General features: G+C 39.6%; 1 protein-coding gene across 1 annotated transcript in view; it reads right to left on the bottom strand.

Moving 5' to 3' along the window:
* Positions 1 to 24451, bottom strand: part of csmd2 (CUB and Sushi multiple domains 2) — a 240549-nt gene that overhangs the window by 200600 nt on the left and 15498 nt on the right. Inside the window, exon 2 of the mRNA XM_062436522.1 lies at positions 24170 to 24386. Within this exon, the coding sequence (XP_062292506.1) occupies positions 24170 to 24386 (217 nt within the window). The remainder of the gene's footprint in view (positions 1 to 24169; positions 24387 to 24451) is intronic.

Raw genomic sequence — 24451 nt, forward strand, 5'->3', positions numbered from 1 at the left:
GAAGGACAATAACGGTCAGACAAAAAAAAAAAAAAAAAGATCCAATCAACAGCACAGTTGGTTGCAAGGTCAGGTATGAAGTCAGCTGTTCCCTCGGGCATTCAAGGATACTTTTTGGATAATGAGGTTCTGAATCACCCAGAAATTATTAAAATGACAAGACCTCAACAGGAGTGAGAAAACCTCAACAGATTTCTCTCCATCAGCGAAGGCAGAGTAATTGCAATCATGTATCCGCAGTGAATTAGAAACACAGCAGCCCGTGTGAGAATGAACAAACAGCTGAGCAGACAAACAAACATAAAACTGTCATGCTTCGAGTCAACAAGCATTCCTAATAACCAACCACAACATCTCAGATATGGAATACAACTGGAACCGAAAACATGTTTGTTTGTTATAAATCTCTCCATGTCTCAGTCTTGTTGTTTCTACATTTGGGGGTATTTTACTTACTCTTTAGTGTGTTGAAATTTTCCACTTGGACCCATATTTATCAAAAAGTCTCAGTGTGAAATTGGTTTTAACTTGCTAAAAGATCTCAAACGTTCATTTCTGATCGAACTTTTGGTATAATTAAAATTATACATATATGCATGTGAAAAAAAACCCACTCCGTGATATGCGGTGGGATTGTCAGTTTCATTTATCATGAACAGCTTGCAGCTCATCACGTTATTGCTCCATGCGTAGGTGAGGGTTACAGGCAGTATCAACACATATTGGTTATGCTATGCCCCGTACTGTGACAGCAGACCAACGTCTGTGCCAAAAACAGAGCCTAAATTAATGAAGCCAAGAAACATACATATAACTTCCAACACAGTAAACATATAAATAAAACTGTGAATTGGCTCAGTGTATTGCTAGATTGAAATTCAGTTTTCTGCAAAAACAGTAAGACCATTAAATTCATATCATGAAGAGTGTTGTAAAGGTTTGATGCCCTTTACCCACAAGGAAAACTGGCATTTCTTACAGAGTTGGATGCCTCATATATAACTTAAAAGCATTACTTTACTTTGATGTAGGACTATTCTTAGTCTTAATCAAAGTTTCATCATGACACCTATGAGTGATTCAGAGGCATTAAATAAACATGGGCTTATGATTCTTGTTTCACTAGGAATTTGTGTAATAATGCTCCTACTTGATAATATCTGAAAATATCCTTTTTACTATGTATAGTTAGCTGATTTTATCACACTTTTCATTATATGTAAGTCAATCTTTAGTCAAACAAAACATTTCAAGTTTAATTGCCCAAGAATAGCACATACTCTTCTCTCCTTTAATGTTTCCTAATTATTAGTTATCATAAACTAGGACGAGTAAATACAACTCAGCATCATCTATGATTAATAGTACTTTTAAATATCCTCAAGCTGAAAGCCATTATTTCACTTAAATGTAGCTTACCTTTATATTATGTCCATGATGTTTTTTAATGTTATTTTCATTAGGATAAATGTTTGTTTATGGATAATTAACAAAGAGCTTGTTTAAATTGCATTAAGGATAATTTACGCTGCTAACAGTCTTCCTCTATTAAACTGGTGTCAGTGATGACGCACATTTTTAGCACCTGCAGCCAATTAATATTGACAATTTTGCAAGCTAGCGTTAGCCTCATTACAAAATAAACCAGGTCTGTTCTCTGGTCCCGTTACTGTTAGTACTACTAACAGTGTGTGTAGCCTTACACTCAATCGAATTGTCTTCATAGTTAAAAATACAGCTATGCTTTCTGTCTCACGCTGTGCAAATTTCCCTCAGCGTTTGTAAGCGGCTAACGTTTAATAACAAGCTAGCACAGTAAAACGATTACACTACCTCATAGCTACAAACTGGGCTAACATTACTAGCTGCGTTGCGGTACAAAAGCGTATTGCAATCATTTTTATTTATTTTTTTAAGGAAAAAAAAGGTCTATTTTTCTGAATAATTTTCTTTCTTTTTCTGTTTAGTATTGTAACAAGTACTATGGCCTTCTTTTTATTCAGGGGAAATTCTTACCTGGAAGCTGCCACAGTACAACAGTTGGAGTTAAGTCCCTTGCTCAAGGGCCCCTCTGTGGTGGTAATGAGGGAGGGGCAACCGCTGCTTCTTGACATTCCCCCACCTTGATTTAACCTGCCAGTCTGGGGGATTGAACTGGCTACAAGCTGTCTTCTCTAACCTTAAGGCTACCACTTACCACCAAATAATATTATTACCAACAAAAAACCTCATAGGGACCAATCAAATGAATCAAATTATGTTGGAAACAAGTAAGATAGGTTGGACTAATGAGCCTTGTCTTATTAGGAACATATTTCAGCACCAGCTCTACAAGGTTCAGCTATTGAATCAATTTAACTTGTTTGCAGCCCGCATACTGGCAGTACTTGCAACTCGTGCAAATACTAATTAAAAAACAGGTGTCCACTGTTCATTTGCTGCCAGTGATCACAGGTTGATTCATATCTGCATACACATGGAAGTATGTGTGTGCTATCAGATCTGTGATTTACAGATTCTAATAAATGACAATGTTGCTAACCTTACCTTTAGCTCATTCTTGAAATTTCCTTTACAGAGTGCCACTTTCATTTTTATTTTATGTTCCCACATGCACTCTCTCACTGCATGTGTATCCCCACTCTTTACAATCTATTACATTCTTCCATTTTATCTCTGTGTTAAGAGAGGCCTTAGTGTTTCACTTAATCCTTAAGTACCACATTGTAGGTGAGGGAAAATTGCAAAACACCAGTAAGGGAAAGATGAATTGGACCAAAAAGAGAAGAGGACTTTAATATATGCATGATTTCAATCCTCTCTGTGGGATTGTCACGGTGGGATATCAGCTAAACGATGGGACACATGTTCATGCAAATAGCCCCTTCGCTGACCGCAAATTGAGTTGGAAGGCAGCCATCTTGGTTCAGTAGCGCACTGCGGGGAAGAGGGGGTTGATAGAGGATATGATGGAAGGGCTGAAGAGCGGGGGGAGGTCTAAAAACTGAGGAGGATTCTAGCCACATCCAAACTGTGATCATCTGGCATAAGCCTGATATGGCCCTGAATCATTTTTCCAAGCTCAGAGGAAACAAAATGGATACAGAAAACACACAGAAACCGGCTTGACATGAGAAGGGAGATTAAATATTGCAATGTGATATGGGCTGTAGCAAATCTGAGGCGTGCAGCCGGCATTGTGAAAAAGCCAGCTGGGCGATTGCCTGTTATCAAGGAAGAGATGCAAGATATGATTGTGACTGAGCGATACAAAAGAATGGATATGCAGCACAGGTGTCTCAAGTGAGTGGTAAATTGATGGAGGGAGGACGAAAGAGAGCGAGGGACACAGCAAGACAGGAAGACATAAACGGAGAAGTTAAGCAGAGTTATGGGAACTCATTGGCTGTTTTTACTGTATGGAAAGCGTAATCCTTCCTCCAAGAGGAAAAATAGGTGCATGCGTGCATACTGTAGGTGCATGCACAATGAATGGCACATGTGTGTGTGTGTGTGTGTATGTGTGTGTGTGTGTGTGTGCGCGCATGGAGAAAGCAGAGGTCTGTTAAAGAGGGCTTTCCACCTGACTGGACTCAGCATCTTCTCAATGGAGAGCCTCTGCTTCCAATTATCCCACCACTACCCATGGGAACGAGAGAGGATGAGACAGACAGAGCATGTGTGCAAAAAGACGGCTGTATAGGAGAAGAGTGGAGGGACTGTAATGAGAAGACGACAGTGTGGAATGGCAGGTTGAGGTAGGGCAGGATCTGAATAGTAGGGAGGTGAGAAAGACGAGTAGGTGGAAATGTAAAACTCCAACCATGAGACTAAGATGGGTGAGTGATGAGTCATGGTGAGAAACTCCTTCATTAGCCTCTACAGCTCTTCAGAGATTCACGCGATCGCACGCACACATGCAATTTTATCCATTTCAACATTGTTGTGCGCGTGTGTGTTTTTGATCAAAACCCCCCAAATATATGCATGTTTACAGCTGTAAACAGACAGAGATTAAATCAGGTCATTCGTCCTTTAATCTTATTCACTCACCCAGTGTGTGTGTGTGTGTGTGTGTGTGTGTGTGTGTGTGTGTGTGTCTGTGTGTGTGTGTGTGTGTGTGTGTGTGTGTGTTCTTGGGGTGGAAGCTAAGCACAGTGCTGATGCAGCTGATTTTCTCCCAGAAGAAGGGAAGAGGAAGGGGAAAAAAAGAAAAATAGATACAGCAGCAAGATTTTGATGGCTGAGTAGAGGGGAGACATTAGCCAATAAATGATGGGTGGTAAGAGAGAGAGAGGGAGAGAGGGAGAGAGAGAGAGAGAGAGAGAGAGAGAGAGAGAGAGAGAGAGGGAGAGAGAGAGAGAGTTGAAGTGCAGAATGAAGAGCCATGTGTGTGTTTTTACGTGTGTGTGTGTGTGTGTGTGTGTGTGTGTGTGTGTGTGTGTGTGTGTGTGTGTGTGTGTGTGTGTGTGTGTGTGTGTGTAGGTGTGTGTGGGTACTCCTTCAATGCAAGACCCTGTGCAGCTATAACTTGTCAGTGGTCAAGGCCAGGGGCTGATGCTGTACTTCTCAAGTGACTGCCAATCATAGCACCCAGCCACTGAAAACACACACACACACACACACACACACACACACACACACACACACACACACACACACACACACACACATATCAATGTCTCTCAGTCCGAGCTATTCTGTAAATGTCTGTCAAAAGAAAAAAAGATCCCCAAATTAGATCCTTTTTTTTATTTTTAAAAGGATGACACACACAAAATATTGCACCCTTGTTTACAAAGTGCCCTTTAGTATGACTGTATTTGTGTGTATGACTCATCCCTGGTTCTACTTACAGCGAAAAAGCTCCATTCCCACACACATCATTTGATTCCTCCAGCTAATAGAAGACTATCACAAGCAATTAGACTGCCTTTCTATCAGCCTTCTTATCCTCTCACGCCGGAAAAGCTGTAATGTATCGCGTCACTTTGCCCAAGGGCATGATCTAGCCTTGATAGAGTTTTATGATTAGTGTTCGGGCTCTTAATTTCAGTTAAAATGACTCATATTTAATCTAAAAGTCTCCCTGAAAATGTGTAACCAGTAATCAGTGGGGGGGGGGGGGGGGGGGGGGGGGGGGGGGGGGGATTACAACCTCTAGTGGACTTATACTGTCTATATGCCATTCTTTCGGTTTATGTAAATAGTTTTGTCTGTTCTTCATCACATCATATTGTCCAGAAAGCATGCAGTCCCACAACAAAGACCAACCCAGCAAGAGGCAGCAACAATTTGTAAATCTCATACACAGCTCCCCACACATCCCACAAGCCATCAATATTTAAAAAAGACTGACATCTTTCTGAGCAGAATAGGCTAATTTCTTCTATCTTTCTTGTGAAGAAGCTGTAGCATGCAGTTTCTTATTAATATTCATGTGTGGGTGACATCACAAGGTATTTGCGCAACACGGATGAACGGCGAGGGTGGGAGAGTGTGGGAGAGTCTCTCAGATGTCTCTGACGCTGAATGCTGATGGTGAGATAATCAACCGCAGTCAGCGCCAACTGAGAGACAAACCGCAGTGAAGTCATTAACAAGCCTGAGTCTCTAGAGGAAGAGAGGGAGAGAGATATGGAGAAGGAGAGAGGCTGATACAAGGGGAGGAGAGAAAAAAAGGCAGAATGGAAGGGAAGGTGGGAGAAGGAGGAAGATATGAGTGGGAGGAGAAAATATTAGCAGTGACTTGAGGAGATTTGATGAGATGAAGTACTCATTTGAAAAAAGCAAACAGCAAAATAATGGAACATGAACTTCAGAGGAGAGACAAAAATGAGGGCACGAGAGAGAACCAATGCAATGATGAAAACAAGTGAATCATTTACAGTGTCAGAAAAGTGATAGAAAACCTTACTCATCAGCTGTGTTCATTTTTGCGCAGTAAAAAGACACGGGTGGCAACACAGGACTGATTAGTTGTCATTTGCTGTGCAGAATTGAGAAAGTCATCACCAGCTAAATTAATGGATGTGGGCATGTGTATGAGTGTGTGGAGGAGTTATGGAAAACTATACCAATGGCAGAGTCTTATCAGAGATAAGTGCAGATAGTCCTAGATTTTATGTATTTCTTAAATCTAATTCTACCTACGGGTTGGAGTTATGGCTTACACACACACATCCACAAAGCTTTACTTCCGTTAGATTGTCTGCCGGTCAACGAGTGATTGAGTGATGTGGCTTGTTTATCTTTAAGCTATCTGCATTCCATTAACAGTGTATTATATTGACTTGATGCTATCTGCATCTGCTCAACACCATAGACACCTGTGAGGCAACACAGTGGGGTGCACAATCCCATTTATTTAAGATAATATGCCAAAAAATCAACAGATACTGCAGTCCAAGCACAGTGCTTCAATAACTATTTAAATACTGTAATATTTCAAAGCGAGACTTGTTTCGAATTTCCTGAATTAAGATACGCATACACATATTGATGATAAATATTCATTATTGGACATGATTTATTACATGAAAGTTTAATAACTGGAAAACTTCAACACAATGATTAAACGAATAAGGCTCTGACAGAAGACGTAAGGAAGTGAAAAGAATTGCATGCTTTGTTCATTTGTTCCCCCTTTGTGGAGACATAAGTCAATTACTCTTACAGCAAACAAATCAAGGCCGACAAATGAAACAAGGTGACGTTCACACGTCCACTGTGTTTTCCCCTGCTCTGCACAAATCACTTTGCAATAATCCTCGGGCAGAAAACAATTAGGGATAAAATAAAACTAATTCAATGTCGTGCCGCTCTCGCCCCTAGGAAAGTGACAAAGCTAAGTGGTAGCCAGGAGATATGCTGTTGTTTATTCGACTGTGCTGGTTTGCAGGTCTGTGCGTGTGTGTGTGTATGTGTGTATGTGTGTAAGTGAATCAAGCAATTATGACACACAAGGATATAGTAGATGATCAAGGAGAGAAAAAGGACAGACATAAAAGACCCAATTGAAAGTAAACAGCAACCAAGGTGAAAGAAATCCTGCAAGAATAAAGACTAACATTTCAGGTATCCTGCATTTAATATATTTACTTACTTACTTATATGTGCTGTATAATGTCCACTGTTGATTTACTCATGTTTATGAAGGTTGGAGGGTATTTTTAAAGTGTGCTGTAGTGACAATTTTTTGCTCAAATTAGCAATTCTAGTTTATGTAAAAGAATATTATCTATTGTATGTCTGTCTGTTTTTTACTATGGACCTTCACTGTGTCCTGAATAAAGTTTGATTGAATAAATGCATAAAAATAAATGCATTTATGTACAAATATCAGCAACAGTAATAGTTTGAAGCTCCAGTTATATCATAAAACACATACCACAAAGAAAATCAAACATTGTGATGATGAGTCAGCCTTAGCAACAGGCATCAGGCGTCAAGATTGAAATGCGTACCTTGATTGGCTAAGTGCAGTGATGCAAGGGATGGTGCAAAAACAGACAACTAATACACACTGTTGCTTTTCCCAGAATCTTACTGTAGTCAGAATAAAAGGACATGCTGTTTAATCAAATGCAGCCACTTACTGCATACCCCCCCCCCCCCCCCCCCCTCCCATCCCTCCTTCACCAGTGAAACCGTTCACCTTTATACTGTATATCTCTCTCCTCTCCCCCTGCTGTCTTCTACATGACACTGTGTCTACAATTACTGCCAAAAGTGTGCAGATGCTTTTTAACATTTAACCATAACCTGATATGCCTGACCTCAACCTTATCTAACACCTTCTGAATGAGCCGGAATGCCCATTGCAAACCAGCCCCTATCATCCAACCTCATGAATGCTCCTGTGGCTGAATGAAAGTGAATCCCTGCAACCAGGTTCCAATATCTGGAAAGTCTTAAGAGTGTTATACCTGTGTGTCCACATAACTTTTTGTCCATGCATCGTGTACGGCATTAATTGTTCATGTAATGACTATGTATAAGGTGTATGTTTGCATGTATGTCGGCACTACAAGGCTTTCACTCTGGGCCTTTGAGGTTTCTTCCTAAGGTTTTTGCTTGAAGCTCCAAATATATATTCAAATTTCATCATTTGTACTTTTCTTCTCTCCCCCCCTCGCTGTGATCTTCAGTTTCTCCCTCGCTCCACAGAGGGATGCCACTAATAAACTCCAAAACAAGGTTGGACAGAAGATCTGATTAGCCAGAAGGGCTAACAGGGACACAGTGACCGATGGAGCGCCCAACCAATGCTATTTACTTTCTACCCGTCATTCTTCTTTCGTTCTTGTGGCAAGAATGATCAAAGAGCACCAGAAGGACAGCAAGGGAAAAGAAAGAGGAGGAGGGGATGGCGGTGGTGTGTGTGCCTATGTGTGTTACTGAAGAAAAGCAGTGGTACTGATCTAGAATTAGCTGCAGGCTCTCACAAACACAGATCATGTTTCTGTATGCTGTCAACAGTTTCTCCTTCAGTCCCTCTCTGCCTGTAGAGCTCAACATTAATGCCCTCTATCTTTTAATTATATGTCTTTGTGGAATAATCTGTTCTATTTTTGTCCTCAGCATCTCTGCACTGCACTGTGCTGTATGTAACTTCTACAGACTGATTCATATTCTTTATTACAATCAATGACCATATCTTTACAGCAGAACATGTAGTGTTAACCTTCGGCTTCCAAACAACTAAACAAGCACAAGTGCAACTGGTCACATGCAACAAGTGTCTAATTACATGCCCTGCAAATCCTTTTGACACAGCACGGCTACTGTGTGCGTGTGCACGCGGTACAATATGTTTGCTTTATCCATTATCACGTTTCACAAGGTGTTAGGATAACTAATTAGACTGCTATGCTGTGTGTCTCCCAGGGATGAACAAGAGAATACAAAGGGAAAGGGTGAAATCATGGAAGAAAAACGTGACTGCAGCAGCACTGTGGAAAAATGGAAAAATCAGCACGGGTTGAAAAATATGCCAGGGATTTGCCTAAGCTGGGAAACAAATGGTGCACAAGGAGAATATCTGTGCCTCACAGTCCCATAGATTACAGCTAAAGGGAATGTTCTGTTTTTGGCCGTGTATTTAGGGGGCCAAACACCAAAGGTTCTATGACACCATATTGTTTTTGTTTCTTCTGTCTTTCTTTTTCTGCACTCGCAGCCTATGGCAGTTTACGGCAGTTTATATGAATTGACGCTTTGATTGAAGTAAGTGAAAGGAATTATTTTACACAGTATTGTACAACAATCATTAGTCGAAATGTCAACTCGCATTTTGGCTAGAAACCTTTTGGCAACAACTTTGTTTTCCTTTCAGGAAATACCATTTTGAGCTTTGACAATCTCAGATGACTTTGCTTCTTGTATCAAGTTTATACAATCAGTATGTGAAAGAAAATACCCCTGCAATGTTTTTATTGACTGCTCCAGATGAGTTTGACTGTGAGATGATTGATTGAAGCCAATTTATTTTGCCAATCCATTTGATGATACTAAAATGTACCCCAAATTATAAACTGTTCCACTGCACAAGGAGTCATGTCAGTTGGTTAAAAGTCGTCTGTCATTTTTATACACATTTTACCAAACACATAACAGCAATCAAATATTGTGTATGGACATAAGAGCATTGTTTAAAACTGAAAGTTGAGCAAGTATTGGGATGACTGCATCGTGTCGCAGACAAGCTGATTATATCGATTGGTTTCTTATAGTGGTGAGTGAAAACATTACTGCAGTTCTGTCAGGAGGAACTCATGTCATTCATGGCACTCTCTCTGGCTGTGAGAAAGACACAAACAGGTGTTCTGCTGGTCTGCTGTGCTTCCTCCAATCATGACTGAAATTGCTCAGCAGGTAGAAGAGTCATTATTGTAACGGTGTGACATGTGCTCTGCTTGCTTTTACTGTGTTCCTGGAATTGCTGTTTGGAGGTTTGATTTCTTGTGGAGGTCAACACTATTTGCACTGGCTATGTCACAATAGTGCAGTAGACATTTGACAGCTAGATATTTGAGTTAGTTTTCAAACATTTAATATCATTCTGAAATAGTAATATAAAAAGATAAAATATTAAAGTAAGCTATGTCTGTATGCACTGAGAACTGAATGTTGGAGAGTCATTTTTCAAAAGCTTAGGGCAGCATAGATGAGTGTTTGAGAGAAACAAGTACTTGAGCGAGTACTTGAGAGAAAGCACATGCATATGAGATGTGTGCATCATTACTTGTAGATGTGTTCGAGATGGATAAACAGCACAGCACACTGTCTGTAACTTTAGCTTAAAGATCTGAAAATCAAACCCAGAACTACAAATCACTGTAAAAAAAAAAAAAGAAAAAAAAAAAGAAAGAAGCGGAGAAGTAGCTTTTTCCATCAGATAAAGTGATCATGCTGATTAAATGCTCATTATGTAGAACCGAGGGTTTCAGTCTAGAGCAATGGTTAAAGGACTTGTTTGGCCTTATAATTTGTGGAGAACAGCCACAGTTGTACAAGAATATGATGAAGAGACTGATAGACCAAGGACTGACATGAAAACCTCTTGATTAAGAACCTTGACATGTATTTTTCTGAACTCTTTGGTTAAGTGGTTCTTACTTGTGCTTGCTTTTTGCATTAAAAGTATTATGGATAAAATATATCGCTTGCAGGGCTTTAAAAATATGCACACAGGGAGACCTGTTATGACTTCTGATTTTTACAGTAATTAGGTTTTTTTTTATAAATCATCTTAGACTAGTGTATTGACCTAAACATATAATCATTATTGACCTGCAGTGAGGCTTAAATCAGATTATCTATGGTTAGTTGACCACAGTGGTTTAATTAGAAATCTATTGCATATCCTTATGATAATGGTACACCACAATAATAGAAGATAAGATTTCTGAACAGCAAAACCTGCTTACTACAAAGTGTGATATATTACAAACGGTGTTGCATCCACATCAGGTTTCAACATGATGAAGCTGTGTCTTATGTCTTATTCATAGTTGCCTTTGAGAATGGCTTTTTTTTCTCCAGAGAAATTATACATTGGGTACACATGTTTATTATGATAATTGAAAATTATGAATGCCAGTTTAATAAAGCTTGATCACTCTAAAATTAACTGGAAACAAAGAGCTTTCACGTGAAGCCCTGCCTCTCAGATTGCTCTTCCCCCTGCACTATGTTAAATCTAGACATGCTGTACATGTTAAACCCACCACACATGCGCACTCATGACTTTTACTATGCTTTAAGGTATCATAATTGGCAAATTGTTACTGAAGTGATTTGCATACATTTTCGTGCAAAACAACAAAATGAATTCCCTGCAGTCAGAAAAGCATAACATCCACCTCCCATCATTCCTTTGTAAGCTGGTGTTTATCAATTTTTATATGATGAAATTATTTGTATTTGCTCCTGTCATATTATGTGCTTTTATTATTGCTTTGTGCACTGGACGTTCTATGTAACTGGTAAGTGTATTGTGGTTATTAAAAGAAATTACAACAAACATTTAAATTGACATAATGGGCTATCAGCCTGTCTTCATTCTGTTTTTGTGCACAGGACTTATTGGCAAAAATGAGATTGTGCTGACTTATATAAACATTATCCAAAGTAAAAGGTGAAATTTTAATAGTCTCTTCGATTTTTATTATACTTTATGACCTGTATATACCTAAATATATCTGATTTGCTGAGCCTCTGCTGCTGTGCTACCCACTAGCTAATGTTGTTGAAAAGTAGTCCATGCCAATTTCCCACACAAACTGCAGAGATAAGACTTATTAGTATTTTACTTAATAATAAGGAGATGCTCCACATAAAATCACGGTCAAAAAAGGTAAATGTTTATATTTTATTAACAGAGACTATACGGGGCAAAAAGGTACAATTATGTTCTTTATTTTCTGAGATTGCATATTGGCAAATGTGAGCAGGGAGCACTACAGTGGTCTAATTATACCTCTGTTTTCATCCCTGATGGTTTAAATAGCTCAACAGGCAGGCCTCCAAAAAATATTGTGCGTTCCTTCGACTCAAACAAGAGTGACCCCGAACACAGAAGTGCTGAAAATGACACATCTTTCTGAAGGGTGTACTCCATATTTAATCTTTTATCTCGGTAAACATTTCATTTCATGGTGCTGCTGAAGTGTATCCTGTTAAGAACATTGATAGGCCCGGGGATGGGAGGATGTCAATAGCTATACACACAATGAATGATACACAGGATGTAGGATATAAATTCATAGCCATCTAGTTGATTATTTCTCTAATCTGGGGTTACAGGGCCTAATAATTCTGCCTCACAGGTGAGCCGGTGCCATAAATCTCAACATCGTTTCACTTTTTCCCAGCACGAGATGATGAAAAACAAACTATCACTCTTCCCCCTGTTTTTAGCAGTCTGTCGTTAAAGCTGGCGTTGATAAGTGGCAGTCTCTACATTAACAGCCGAGACTCAAAGGAACCATAAATCCACTCGTGTGTGTATCAGTGTGTCTGCTTGCACATGTGTGGGTGTGTGTATGAAATAAGAATCTAGCTACATAACTACATATAGTTCATGTATGTAGATGTGAATGTGTGTGTGTGGGTGCTGTGGAACAAGATGCTTAATCATGACTGCCACAAACAAACAAAAACATGCAGCCAGCCATATTTCTCTCTGACACGCAATCACACACTCCTCCTCCTTATTTAATGTAACCTACTCTTATACAACGTGTTCACATGGAAGCACGTGTAGCGCAGGATATACAGACAAAGAAGGAACAAGTGTATGCACATACACACACTGAAACACACGCTTACGTACTAAAGTCATTTTCCAAAGTATGTTGTGAGAGATTGATGCCCAAGGCCTTCACTGACGGAGACTTATTGCTATGGCAAGCGCTCATGCAGGAGGTGCCATTGTACGTCATCTACTCTCACCCTGACCCGCAGACATTGGCTCTTTACAAGCTTGACTCATTGACTAACACCATACATGTTCACACACACATATGATGAGACATGGAGCCAAACTAACACACCAAATGCTCCTGGCTTTGGATGCTCCATGCTAACAGTAACTAACAGTAGGCTAATTACTGCTAAGACAGCTCCCCTGTCTTAGCATGTGTTACATGAGCTCCTAGATTTGCAATTATTCTCGTCATGTTAATTTGAGAAGAACACAGTAAAAATGTGGTAACCTTAAAGACAAGCTCGAGGACAACAGGAAAGTCAAACTGGACTAGAGGAAAAGAAAGAGACAACAGGAAAATTCCCCCAAAAAAGAGTGACAAGAGCTAGCAGGAGTTAGCAGGAGCTTGATGCTAGTAGAGCGGAAACGGGGGAAATCAACAAACAACAGATACTCAAAAGGGAGATCAAGCGTTACAATAGACTTCCAAGACTAACTCAGATAAGCCATTTGAGCTGACATTAAACAGTGACATTTGGAGCCCCAAAGTGACAGCTGTGGGTGTGTGAATCAGTGGCAGCTAACTGTGGCAGTTGGAAGCTAGAAGTGGATGCTAACACTAGCAGTTAGAAAATATATTATTCAAAAAAACATGACCAGTGAGCCATTCAAAACAGCAGCCAACCTTTCCTTACTGCCCAGAGCAGAGCATGAGAGAAATCCTCAACATACACTTCCCACGCTAAATGAAAAATGACACGGGGACCAGCACATTCAAACAGGAGCTTCTTAAGGGATAGCCAGAAAACCCTTTTGCTGATCTTTTTAAAAGTTGAGAAATTAGCCATCGAATCTTCTACACTGACAGACCTGAAACCTGGCACAGAGCCCCTATCGACCATCACCTATCAGTGGCAAAAAAGGGCAATAAAGAGTATACTGGCAGTTAGAGACCAGGGACCCAGAGGACTCTAATAGCATAATGACAACCGTCAATGTTTATAGAATTGGTAAAGTCATGGTACAGGGGTATTACCGGTATGGTTTCCACATACTTAAATCTCTGGTAGAGAGAAACACCTCTCTTGTGAGACTCTAGCCTCATGCCGGTGACAAAGACTATCTCTAGCATCCCAACTGAGGAGGAGGACCATGATGACACAGCCGACCCTGACCCCTCCACATTAGACCTCTTTACAGACCTGAAGGAACACTTCATCCAGTTAGAAATAGAATGCAGTTGAGGGAAATAGCCTTAAATCAGGCAGACAAAAACTCAGCACAGCTCTTACAACAACAACACATGGAGATGAGAAAATAGCGAGGAAGCAAAGAGACAATCCATCAAAAACAATACTCAAATTCAGCACAAGCCACAAGAAAGACCTGTTCGCTCTGACAGAACAAGTGAGAGAGCTACAGCGAGAGGAAAAAAGAGCCAGAAGAGAGAGCTTGTTGTACTGTCAGAACAGGTGAGAGAGTTAAACCACAAGAGTCACAGGAGACAGCTTGCTCTGCTCCTGGGAAATGCAGATGGAGAGAGAGAGAGCCAAGAGATCCAACTTGTTGCTCCAACAGAGGAACTAAAGGAGAGGGACAGAGCACTGAATGGTTTGAAGGAACAGGTGACCTCCCTTGCTCACTGAATCTGAACCACTGAGAACTGACCACAGTCAATACACAGCACTGAGCCTTCCCAGAACAGCCAGCAGGATGATCCCCTCTCAACCACAGCGGCTAGAGTCCAGAAACCACACAGTTATTCCCATTAGAACAGATACTCCCACTGCAAAAGCAGATATTGTATTTCAAATCAACTCAAATGGAAAATTCATTGATGAGGATAGGCTTGGGCAAACTTGGGTGTCAAAACACAGAAGCAGCCATGGGTTGTTTCTCTGAGTCTCACCTTGGCTGCCCAAGCCACATCCTAATCCATTCAGGTAAAAAATGACCTGAGGACACAGGGGAGAGTGGTCCTGTCTCTTCTCTTCTTTCCCCTCACTCTATAGTGATGTCCACTCTGTTACCCAGGTAGACTTTCAAACCACACGCAATACAGAAAAAGAATGTCAGCATTTCCCGAAACTGTGACAATGGCCAAATGTTCAAGTTGCCCACTACCCCTGTTCAATAAGACATACCCAGTCTGCACACAGTCTGCCTATCCTGAGGTAGCCAGAGGAGCCTTGGTGCAAAAGATATGCCGCCATTGGTTTCCCCTCTAACTATAGAGTTTATAGTCTCATCATCAAAATTAAATGAAGTCACCCACCGTACAGACTCAGGAGGAATGTTGGTAAGGTATAAGTCAGAACTAGCAGACTCAGTAGAAATTATGAAAAAGAGGAAATATCACATTTGGTTAAAAATTTAAAAAGATATAATTTCCACAGAGAAAACTATTCTTTCATGTGCCATTTATATTCCCCTCATAGAATCTACATATTTTAATCAGAAGATTTTCTCACCATAGAGGAAGAGATCAGTCATTTCCAGGATCTGTGCTGATCACTGGAGATTTAAATGCTAAAACTATTGAGGAGCAAGACATTAAAAGCACTGGAGGCAACAGTTGCATCACTGGAGCTAGCCTTAACTTCCCTATCCTTCCCGACAGGAATAATTATGACAAAAACACAAACAGGAGTGGAGAACATGTCTTGCAGCTTTGCACAGCATTTAGTCTATAGTTTATCAATGGATGGCTGCGAGTGGGACCCCTTTGGACGTTATACATATTGTTCAGACTTTGGCAGCAGGAATGTTAATAATACTGTAACAGATTTAGACCAAACCTCTTTGAGAGCCTTCACGATGAAAGAACAAACACCTTTATCAGATCACTCTCAGATCACTTTGTATCTGAAAAGAACAGATACAGAAACATATGTTCTCAGCCCTTTCAAGCTGTTCAAAATAAATAGTGATGCAAAAGGGCAGTACCAAGAGGCAATGGTCAGTGAAAACATTCAGAATTATCAGAGCCCAGTGGATTACACATCACACAATTAGAAATGGAAACAAAGTGAAGGCCCAAATGCTTTTTTGGGCCTGATGGCATCTTAAATGAGATATTAAAATACACCAACAGAAAATGCAAATTACCCATCCTAAAAATACTCAACTTGTAAGTGAGGGTCACTTCCCTGAAAGCTGGAGTGAAGGGTTGATCACACCCATCTTCAAGAATGGAGACAAATTTGATCTTAACAATTACAGAGGCATCTTTGTAGTTGTAGCCTGGGGAATTTATTTGGCAGTATGCTTAATTCAAGAATTATAGACTCCTTCATTGAGCACAGTATCTTAAGCAAAAATCAGATTGGATTCCCTCCAAATTATATAACAGCTGACCACATTTTCACACAAAACACATTAATCGATAAATATGTAAATCCAAATAAAGACACAATTCATGCATGCTTTGTTGATTTCCAAAAAGCTTTTGATTCAATCAGGCATGAATGAATTACTTTCTAAATTAATAGAAAGTGGTATAGTTGGAAAGTCTTTTGATGTAATTACATCAATATATGAAAATTACAAATTGGCTGCCAAAATTGGAGATAAAATACATACTTCCTCCTGCACAGTAGGAGCCTGAAGCAAGGATACAACCTCAGCCTTCAGCTCCACCCTTTTCAATATTTTTATGAGTGAACTGGCATTGTTATTAGAACAAGCACCAGCACCTGGTCTCCCTCTACAAGACACAGAAACCAAGTGTCCAAGTTTTATGCAGATGACCTGGCCATAATATCTCCTATTAAAGAAGGTCTTCAGCAGAGCCTGGACTGTCTCCATTAGTACTGTCAGACCTGAGACCTGAGTTAACATGAAGAAGATCAAAATGATCGCATTGTAAAAAAAGATCAAGGTGGCAGAGATATGACCAAACATGTATAATAGATAGAACCCAATTAGGAACAAACAATTACCTATACTTACCTAAGTTTACCTAAGCTTGCTGTGAAGGATCTCAAAGAGACGGCAAAAAGGGATTTCTATGCCAGCAAGCGTTCAGTTCAAATTCAAAATAGGACATGGCTCAAAATATTAAAATCTGTTATAGAACCAAATGCACTGCATGGCAGTGAGATATGGGGGTTCTTACTACAAAATGATTGGGAAAAATAGGACAAAAACTCAATGGAAACCCTGCATACAGAGTTCTGCAAAAGTATTCTCCGAGCACAAAGAAAACCCTGAAACTCTGTATGCAGACCTGAATTAGGCCAATATCCTTTACCTCAAAGAATTCAAAAAAGATCTATCAAAGTCTGGAGCCATATTAAATAGACAGGCCCTGCCTGTTAGCATTATAAAGCCCTTGCCCGCCAAGAGTTGAACATAGAAAGGAGTCCCATCAGCCAACTGCTCCTGAGGCTGAAGAGAAAGACATTGACAATGTGCAGACTGAGTGACCATAGTCTGGCAGTAGAGAGGGGCAGACACAGGCAGACCTGACTGCCCTGAGAGGACAGGGCTGTGCTGTCATTGTGATGAGGCAGCTGTAAAGATGGAAATACACTTTCTAACAAAATGTCAAAACTATAGAAATATTCGGGAGGAACTCTTTAAAAAAAGGTAAATAAAGCTCAGAATTCTGAAGTCTGACGGAAAGGGAGAAATGAGCTCTCATTGTGGGCAGTGTTTGTTAAATATGTCACTTCCTGCCACAACAAAAGACACAACCAATAAGACATAGATAGGCAATTATGAATATATTTGTGCTTATTATACTCGACTATTGCCACAATCTCCTTTTTTTTTTGTTTGTTTATCTTATTTTATTGCATTTGTTTATTTCATTATCTATTGTATTCTATTAACTAATCTTGTTATTCACATTATTTTTTGTTAATTTAATTCCATAACATTGTCTCTCATAACCGTATTTGTGCTTTGGCAACACATGCCAAATGTCAAGTCAATAAAGCCTATTCAATAGAACTGAATTGAACTAAATTGAATTGACCGGCATCAACTTAAATCAACTTTATAATAAAATCTGAAATTGTGGCTGCTTTAAACCTAAATGCTTGTAAATACTAATCTGCCTCTTTTTATGTGAGCAGCTGGTATGATATAAAAGCGATATGATATAAAAATAATGGATCCAGTTACAGCCTTTTGTTAAAACGGCTAAAAAAAAGTGTGTTGCAAACACATTTTATTGAGGAATACTGTAGTAAATCAGGATATATGATATATTGGTGTAAAACTGCAACTACAGTATATGTTTCATTATTTATTAATCTGATTCAGCAATAATTTTGTATTTGAAATGAGACAAAATAGTGAAATAGTGTATATTAAATTGTGAAATGTGATTATCACAATTTCCTCAGAGCAAATCAGCACATCCTCCCATTTCAGAGGCAGAAACAGACAATATTTTGGATTTTTACTTGATAAATGACAAAAACAATAATCAAATTGTTGACAACTCATTATCTGATCAAGCAATTGATTAAACAATTAAACACTATTTTTGGGGATGATGTTTATGTTGTCAAGTCATATTTCCACAAACTCAAGAGTATCCTTTACAGTTTGCTTTCAGGATCTGCTTTTAAACAGTACATTTATTTTGCTCAAATCAAACTGTGAACTACAGGCAGAAGCAATATGAAAGCATGTACGTAATCATTTTTCCCTGTCATGCTCATACTGTGCAAGCACTTGACAGCACAAGTGCTTGTCAAAAAGCAGTGGCGTGTCTGAAAAGTTACAGGACTAACAGTTTTCCAGCCCGTTGCCGTTTACTCTGCACTTAAAGTGTGTGCGTGTGTGCGTTTGTGTGTGTGATGTTCATTTTATCTGTACTCCAATAAACCTTGATTTTGTTGACAGTGAATCAGCTCGCTGGGATGGGCTGTACACTAGCCTAGATCCCCCTTTGTAAGCACAGTCTGAGCACACACACACTAGCTCTCACTTTCTTCGTCACAAACACACACACACACACACACCCACACACACAAACCCATATTGTAACACCCTGTCCTCACAGCACTGAGGGCTGACTGTAGTGTTAATGCCACTCCCAGCACCATGCACTAGTGCTCCTTATTTAGGTCCTATCTAGCCCGCAGGCTGAAAATCTGTCCCTTCCACGCCTCCCCCTCTCTCCCACTTCCTCAACCCTGCCAGTCTGCCAAGCCTTAAGTCTCTCCGTTCCATCACTCCATCACAAAGAAAAAGGCATATGAAGAGGGATGCCTTCACACACACACACACACACACACACCCCAATAGCTTTTCATTCTGCTGAAATATACTCAATGTTCCCCTGATTGGCAGTTACAAGGTGAAATGTGACACAAAAGTGGAAAAAAAAGATTGCTTTTTACAAGTAAGAATTGTGCGCTTTCGTGGAGAGTAACAGTAAGTGAGCCAGCAGAGGCTCGGTGTCTTGCTTAAGGTCAATCCTGTGCTTGCTTTAGTCATTGGAAGGTCTCTCTGACTACTATGCTGGAACACTAAATGCTCTATTTAACCCGGAACACCAAGGCTATTGATGTCAAGGTTCATACTAATCACCCAACTGACAGACAAAACAGATGGTTGTTAAAGGATAGGTTCATAGTTTTCAATAGTTAGGTGCCCAAATTAATATTTACACTTTTGTTTCTGTAATCATGACTATTGCTCATACTAACCATCAAGTCAGCATTGAAAAATTGTGAACTTGTCCTTTAAAGTGCTTAACTATTGCAAATGCTAACAATTATGACAACAGACAAGGGATTGAAAAGTTTCTGAACAATTTGCAACTACAAGTGCTACTGCTACACACATCATGAATACTCAATTACTTTTCTTTTTTCCCCTCTTTTTTCTTTCCTACCTTTACCAGTCATTTCCATAGATTTTAGTGTGTTTAAAATAACAAGCAGACTTGCAAAAAAAATTAAAGATCTGTAGCCAACAACTCTCAGTAACCATTTCAATACATTATTGTTATTAAGTAATGCAGATACACCATTTAAAAAAAAAAACTGCACATTCAGCTGATGAATTCAAGCATACTTCATTACAAAACTGAGGGTCAGCTGCCTCAAAAAGCATTATAGTCATACGCTATGCAGGTGAAAAAGCCTGTGGGCGAGGAATACACAATAACATGGTGTCGTGAAAGGGATGTGAAACTGAAGGTCTCATACATTAACAAGGCTCCAGTACAGTGAAGTATTAAGTAAAAACATTTAATGTGAAACATTTACATAATAGGTTCTGTTCACAACAGTATTACCATATGACAAAAAAGTGACCAGTGAATGTTCACTGTGCAGGATAATATATCTCAAACTAATGGCAGGTCCTTGCAAGTTGATTTTAATAGAGTGGTAAAATAAAAGCTTCCTGTATTGTGTGAAATCTATTTAAAAGGTACTATACAAAGAAAAATGGTCAGCACTGCAGCTACATTAAAGGAATAGTTTGACATTTTGGGAAATACACATATTTCTTGTCAAGAGTTAGACTCAATACCACTATCTTGCATGTGTGCAGTAGACCCTGCAAGCAAATGGCTTAGTTTAGCATACAAACTGCAGCTTGTTTTTACATTTAGTTTTCGTAAGGATTAAATAAATGAAATAGAAAGTATTTACTTGTTAACACGTGAGCTTTAGAGGTTTCCCCCATAACCCATATTTGTGCTAAGTTTTGATCTTTGATTTGATCTTAATTTCAGTGTCTTAAAATATGAGACAAAACGGCAAAAGAAAGAAAACAGGGAAAAAATAGAATGAAAAATAACATATGAATAGCCAGTCTACTGCAAATATAATATATCCTTAACCATCATGCACAAATTATTAAGGTATAGGCTGAAGCCAACGTTTATGATGCCCTATTACCAACAACTCTTTACATAATTAAGATGTATGCTACACCATACAGATCATAACTATAAATACACATGGCTGTACATGTCCTTACATTTACAACCTCTCATTGTCACATACTTGGATACAGACAGCAATACCACATCACGAGATTGTCATTTTAAACATCATTGAAAAGCAAACGGGAAACGAAACCTTCCCTCGTGAGGATATTATAAATACATGGATCATTATTATTTGTTTTGAGGTTGGTTTGCTGCAGTTCAGCCTCTCCCTTTATGAAGTGCTTCCAAAGCACTGAGGATACAAGTTGCATTTAACCACTTAGACACTACACTATCTCTGGAAGGCTCAGCTTAATTAACAGCAATCAAATCCTGATAGAAGCTTGTGTTTACAATCAACAACATATATCACTGCATGGCATTTTTCTGTTTTCCCAATTTATATAATTGGACTTTTCTTGCTGCTTCTCCGTGATGTCACCTGGAATCGGCAGTTTGCAACACTGCCTGTTGCGGCAGTGCAGCAACAGACTGACTCATACATGTATTTCCTAAGCAGTGACTGTGACTCATAGAACTGCTGCAGGAGCACACACAAACACACACTGGGGTGCATATGGGAACACAAACACACACATATTCAATAGCTAAACTGATTTGGAAGAAAGTGTTCTCCTGATAACAATTTTTTCTCTTGCCACTGTGACATCAATGAATGAATGAATTGATAAAATAAAAACAAATCTAGAGAAAAGTGACTGCTTTGATAAAGAAATCAAAGGTAATCATTTAAACATGAAAAGAAGCAAAACATTCATTTTTGATGCGTACTTGAGATTAATGGGGAAAAAACCTCGAAGATCTACAACCTATAGCATGGTATACATGAAAGGCTGATCAAATTTAGCCAACACAGCATGTGGGACACAAAATGGAGAACAGGCAGAAGAGATAAGATATTAAAAAAAAAAAAAATAGGTGAAGAGGAAAAGAGCGGAGTGAGAGAAATTGGAGGAAGAGGAGCAAGAGAGATGGAAAGAAAATTACATTTGACACAAGCAAGAGATGAGAACAAAGGGAGGGCTGAATTATCAGACGTGCATCTTTGTGTGTGCATGAAAATGTGCCTCTGTGTGTGTGTGTGTGTGTGGTGTAAGTGGGGGTGTTTGTGGGTGCGCAAGTGTAAATATGCATGCATGTTCTGACAGACTACTGTTGACTGGTGGGAGCTGCTTCTAGCTTATTGCCAGCCTTCTCAAGATCACTCACAGATAAAGCTTGAAGTCTCACTTTTTACAAAACGCCGTCTTTGAAAAGTGAGGAATTCTAGCCAAACACAACACAAGTAGAATTGAAAGGAGATCAGTGTTGCCTACACAATCTTGAACACTGCTACTGCTTCTCCATCTCTCTCATTTCTTTCGGTATTTTTCTCTCTTATGCCAGCTCTACTTTTTCCTTTTTCTCTCTCTCTCTGTGTGTCTCTCTTTTTCCAAAATTCTCACTTATTTTCAAAGCGTTTAGACACAGAGAGAGGGAGGGGAACGCTTCCTGACCTCTCTAGCCCTCCCTCTCCCCATCCTGCTGGAGCATCAATATACAACACAGCCCAGAGGTCCAAACAGGAGAAAGGCTGAGGAGAACAGCGCAACACCAATCCATAATGGATTTTCTTCTCTCTTTCATACGCTTTCTGCGGGGAGATGCAGTGGAGGCAACACTGGCACAGAATGAGAAAATGCATGGAGGGGGCAGAGAAGGGTGAGAGAGAGAGAGAAGGGGAGGGCGGGTGATATATCGACAGGGACAAACACAGAAAGGCAGACAGAGACTCAAAACAGTGTCACTAACAAAAGCCCTTTAAAACATTTCTCTCATGTGTCTCCAGAGGGATTGCATAACATGTGCTTTAAACTATTCCCCCATAACTATTCCCCCTGCTATGAGCCAAGCTCATAGCAGAAGGTGACAGGAATTAAAAGCAGCTTGGGTGTAGTTTCAGCTGATCAGAAGCAAGAATTGACGCTAATTAAGTTACGTCTTGTACGTACCTGATGGACTGCTAAGAGGTCTGTAAGCAATAATATCCGTATACGTATGAACACATCAGTGAATAGCAGCTCTGTGACTGTAGTTTATAACTGCTGCTGATCTAAATAGAAGACTTGCAATTCAGCTTAACATTATGTACTTGTAAAATCCCGAATGCTACGAAATGTGAAAAGTTAGCGAGCATGAAACACAGGAAACCAAAGAGGCAATATTTCAGTTTGCAATGTTACCACAAGGCAGCACCTTCTGAGGCTGTGTAAATTGACGGTTGCACGGTGGGATGAGACTGTTTTCATTCAGAAATTGTTTGTTTCAGTCTTCACACCCAAGTGACCTTCATTTCATTTCGCTAGCAGCTCTAAAGCAAAGAATGTGCCCAGCAACCGAGTGAATAACCTTGGATGCTGTCACAGTGTCTGCAGAGTCAAACCTTGCATTAGTCGCCCAAGGATCTGCTCAATATGCCTCTGAATGCATCAAAGATTATAGCCCGCATTATAGCTTTTCCTCTTTTCTCGGGTCTCCAGTCGACCGCCTTCATCAGTACTTTTAAGTTTGTGGTTCGTGTTCATGGTTTCATAGTTTTGGCCATCATTTATACTGGTTAGGATAACATTTTACACGTCACCATTTTGCATTTCACTTTACGATAACAATGTCCGATGGTGCAAGAGAGTGGTAAGATGACCAAAAAAAGACTTTAGCAGATTGGCTACCACTTTAATTAAAGATAAAAAACAATATTGAGCTCACATGAAATGTCACCAATAATCGCTCTTTGCATCTCACTTCCAAATAAACTAACTAATCTAGGGATTTATTTGAAACCTGAAAGTCTGATTGTCTGAATGTTTGTGTTACTTGCCCATTCAGACATCTTCTTTTTTGCCCCCCCACTGTTCCGCCTGTGGCACACTAGCACTATGTAGAACTTGCATTAGATACCACTTTATTTATTTATTACTAGGTCTTTGTGGTCATTATTTAATTTGGGTTGGATTCACTTGGGTTAACTTGTTGAATATGGTTTTATTATTACAGAGAGGTATAATGTTCAAAACTCTGAAAAGACCCAAATTGTAATAATCCTAAATTACCTCTTTGTGACTTACTGCATCATGTAATGGCCATTCAGTGGCACATTAGAAATACCCTTCAAATCCCAAACTGCACTGAAATCTTTAGAAAATTTGGTTTTCAGTGGGTTTAATTATTAAAAAATCTACTGTGTGTCAACATTCAAGTAAAATACAATTGTCACAAAAACACGTAACAACAAACATGCAATTTACAACAGAATTGAATACATAGGTCTACTTTACCGTGTCCGAAGGTTCCCAGGGCTGGGTGGCCCGTCATATACAGACAAGATGTCAAAGTCCTCCTCTAGGGCGAAGCCTTGAAACACCAGCTGTATCCGGTTGTGCTCCGCCGCAACAATCACCCATGTACAGTTGGCATAGTTAGGATAACCATAAGGATAGCCGGGGCTCTCTATCGTCCCATTGGGACTGTGTAGTGTGTAACTGCAGTTCTGAGCTGTGAAGAGAAAAAGAAACAGGCAGTTATTAAAAGACTGTGAAAGGTGTTAGAATGGCCAGCAG

Source organism: Scomber scombrus, chromosome 16, assembly GCF_963691925.1.
Source record: "Scomber scombrus chromosome 16, fScoSco1.1, whole genome shotgun sequence".
NCBI lineage: Eukaryota > Metazoa > Chordata > Actinopteri > Scombriformes > Scombridae > Scomber > Scomber scombrus.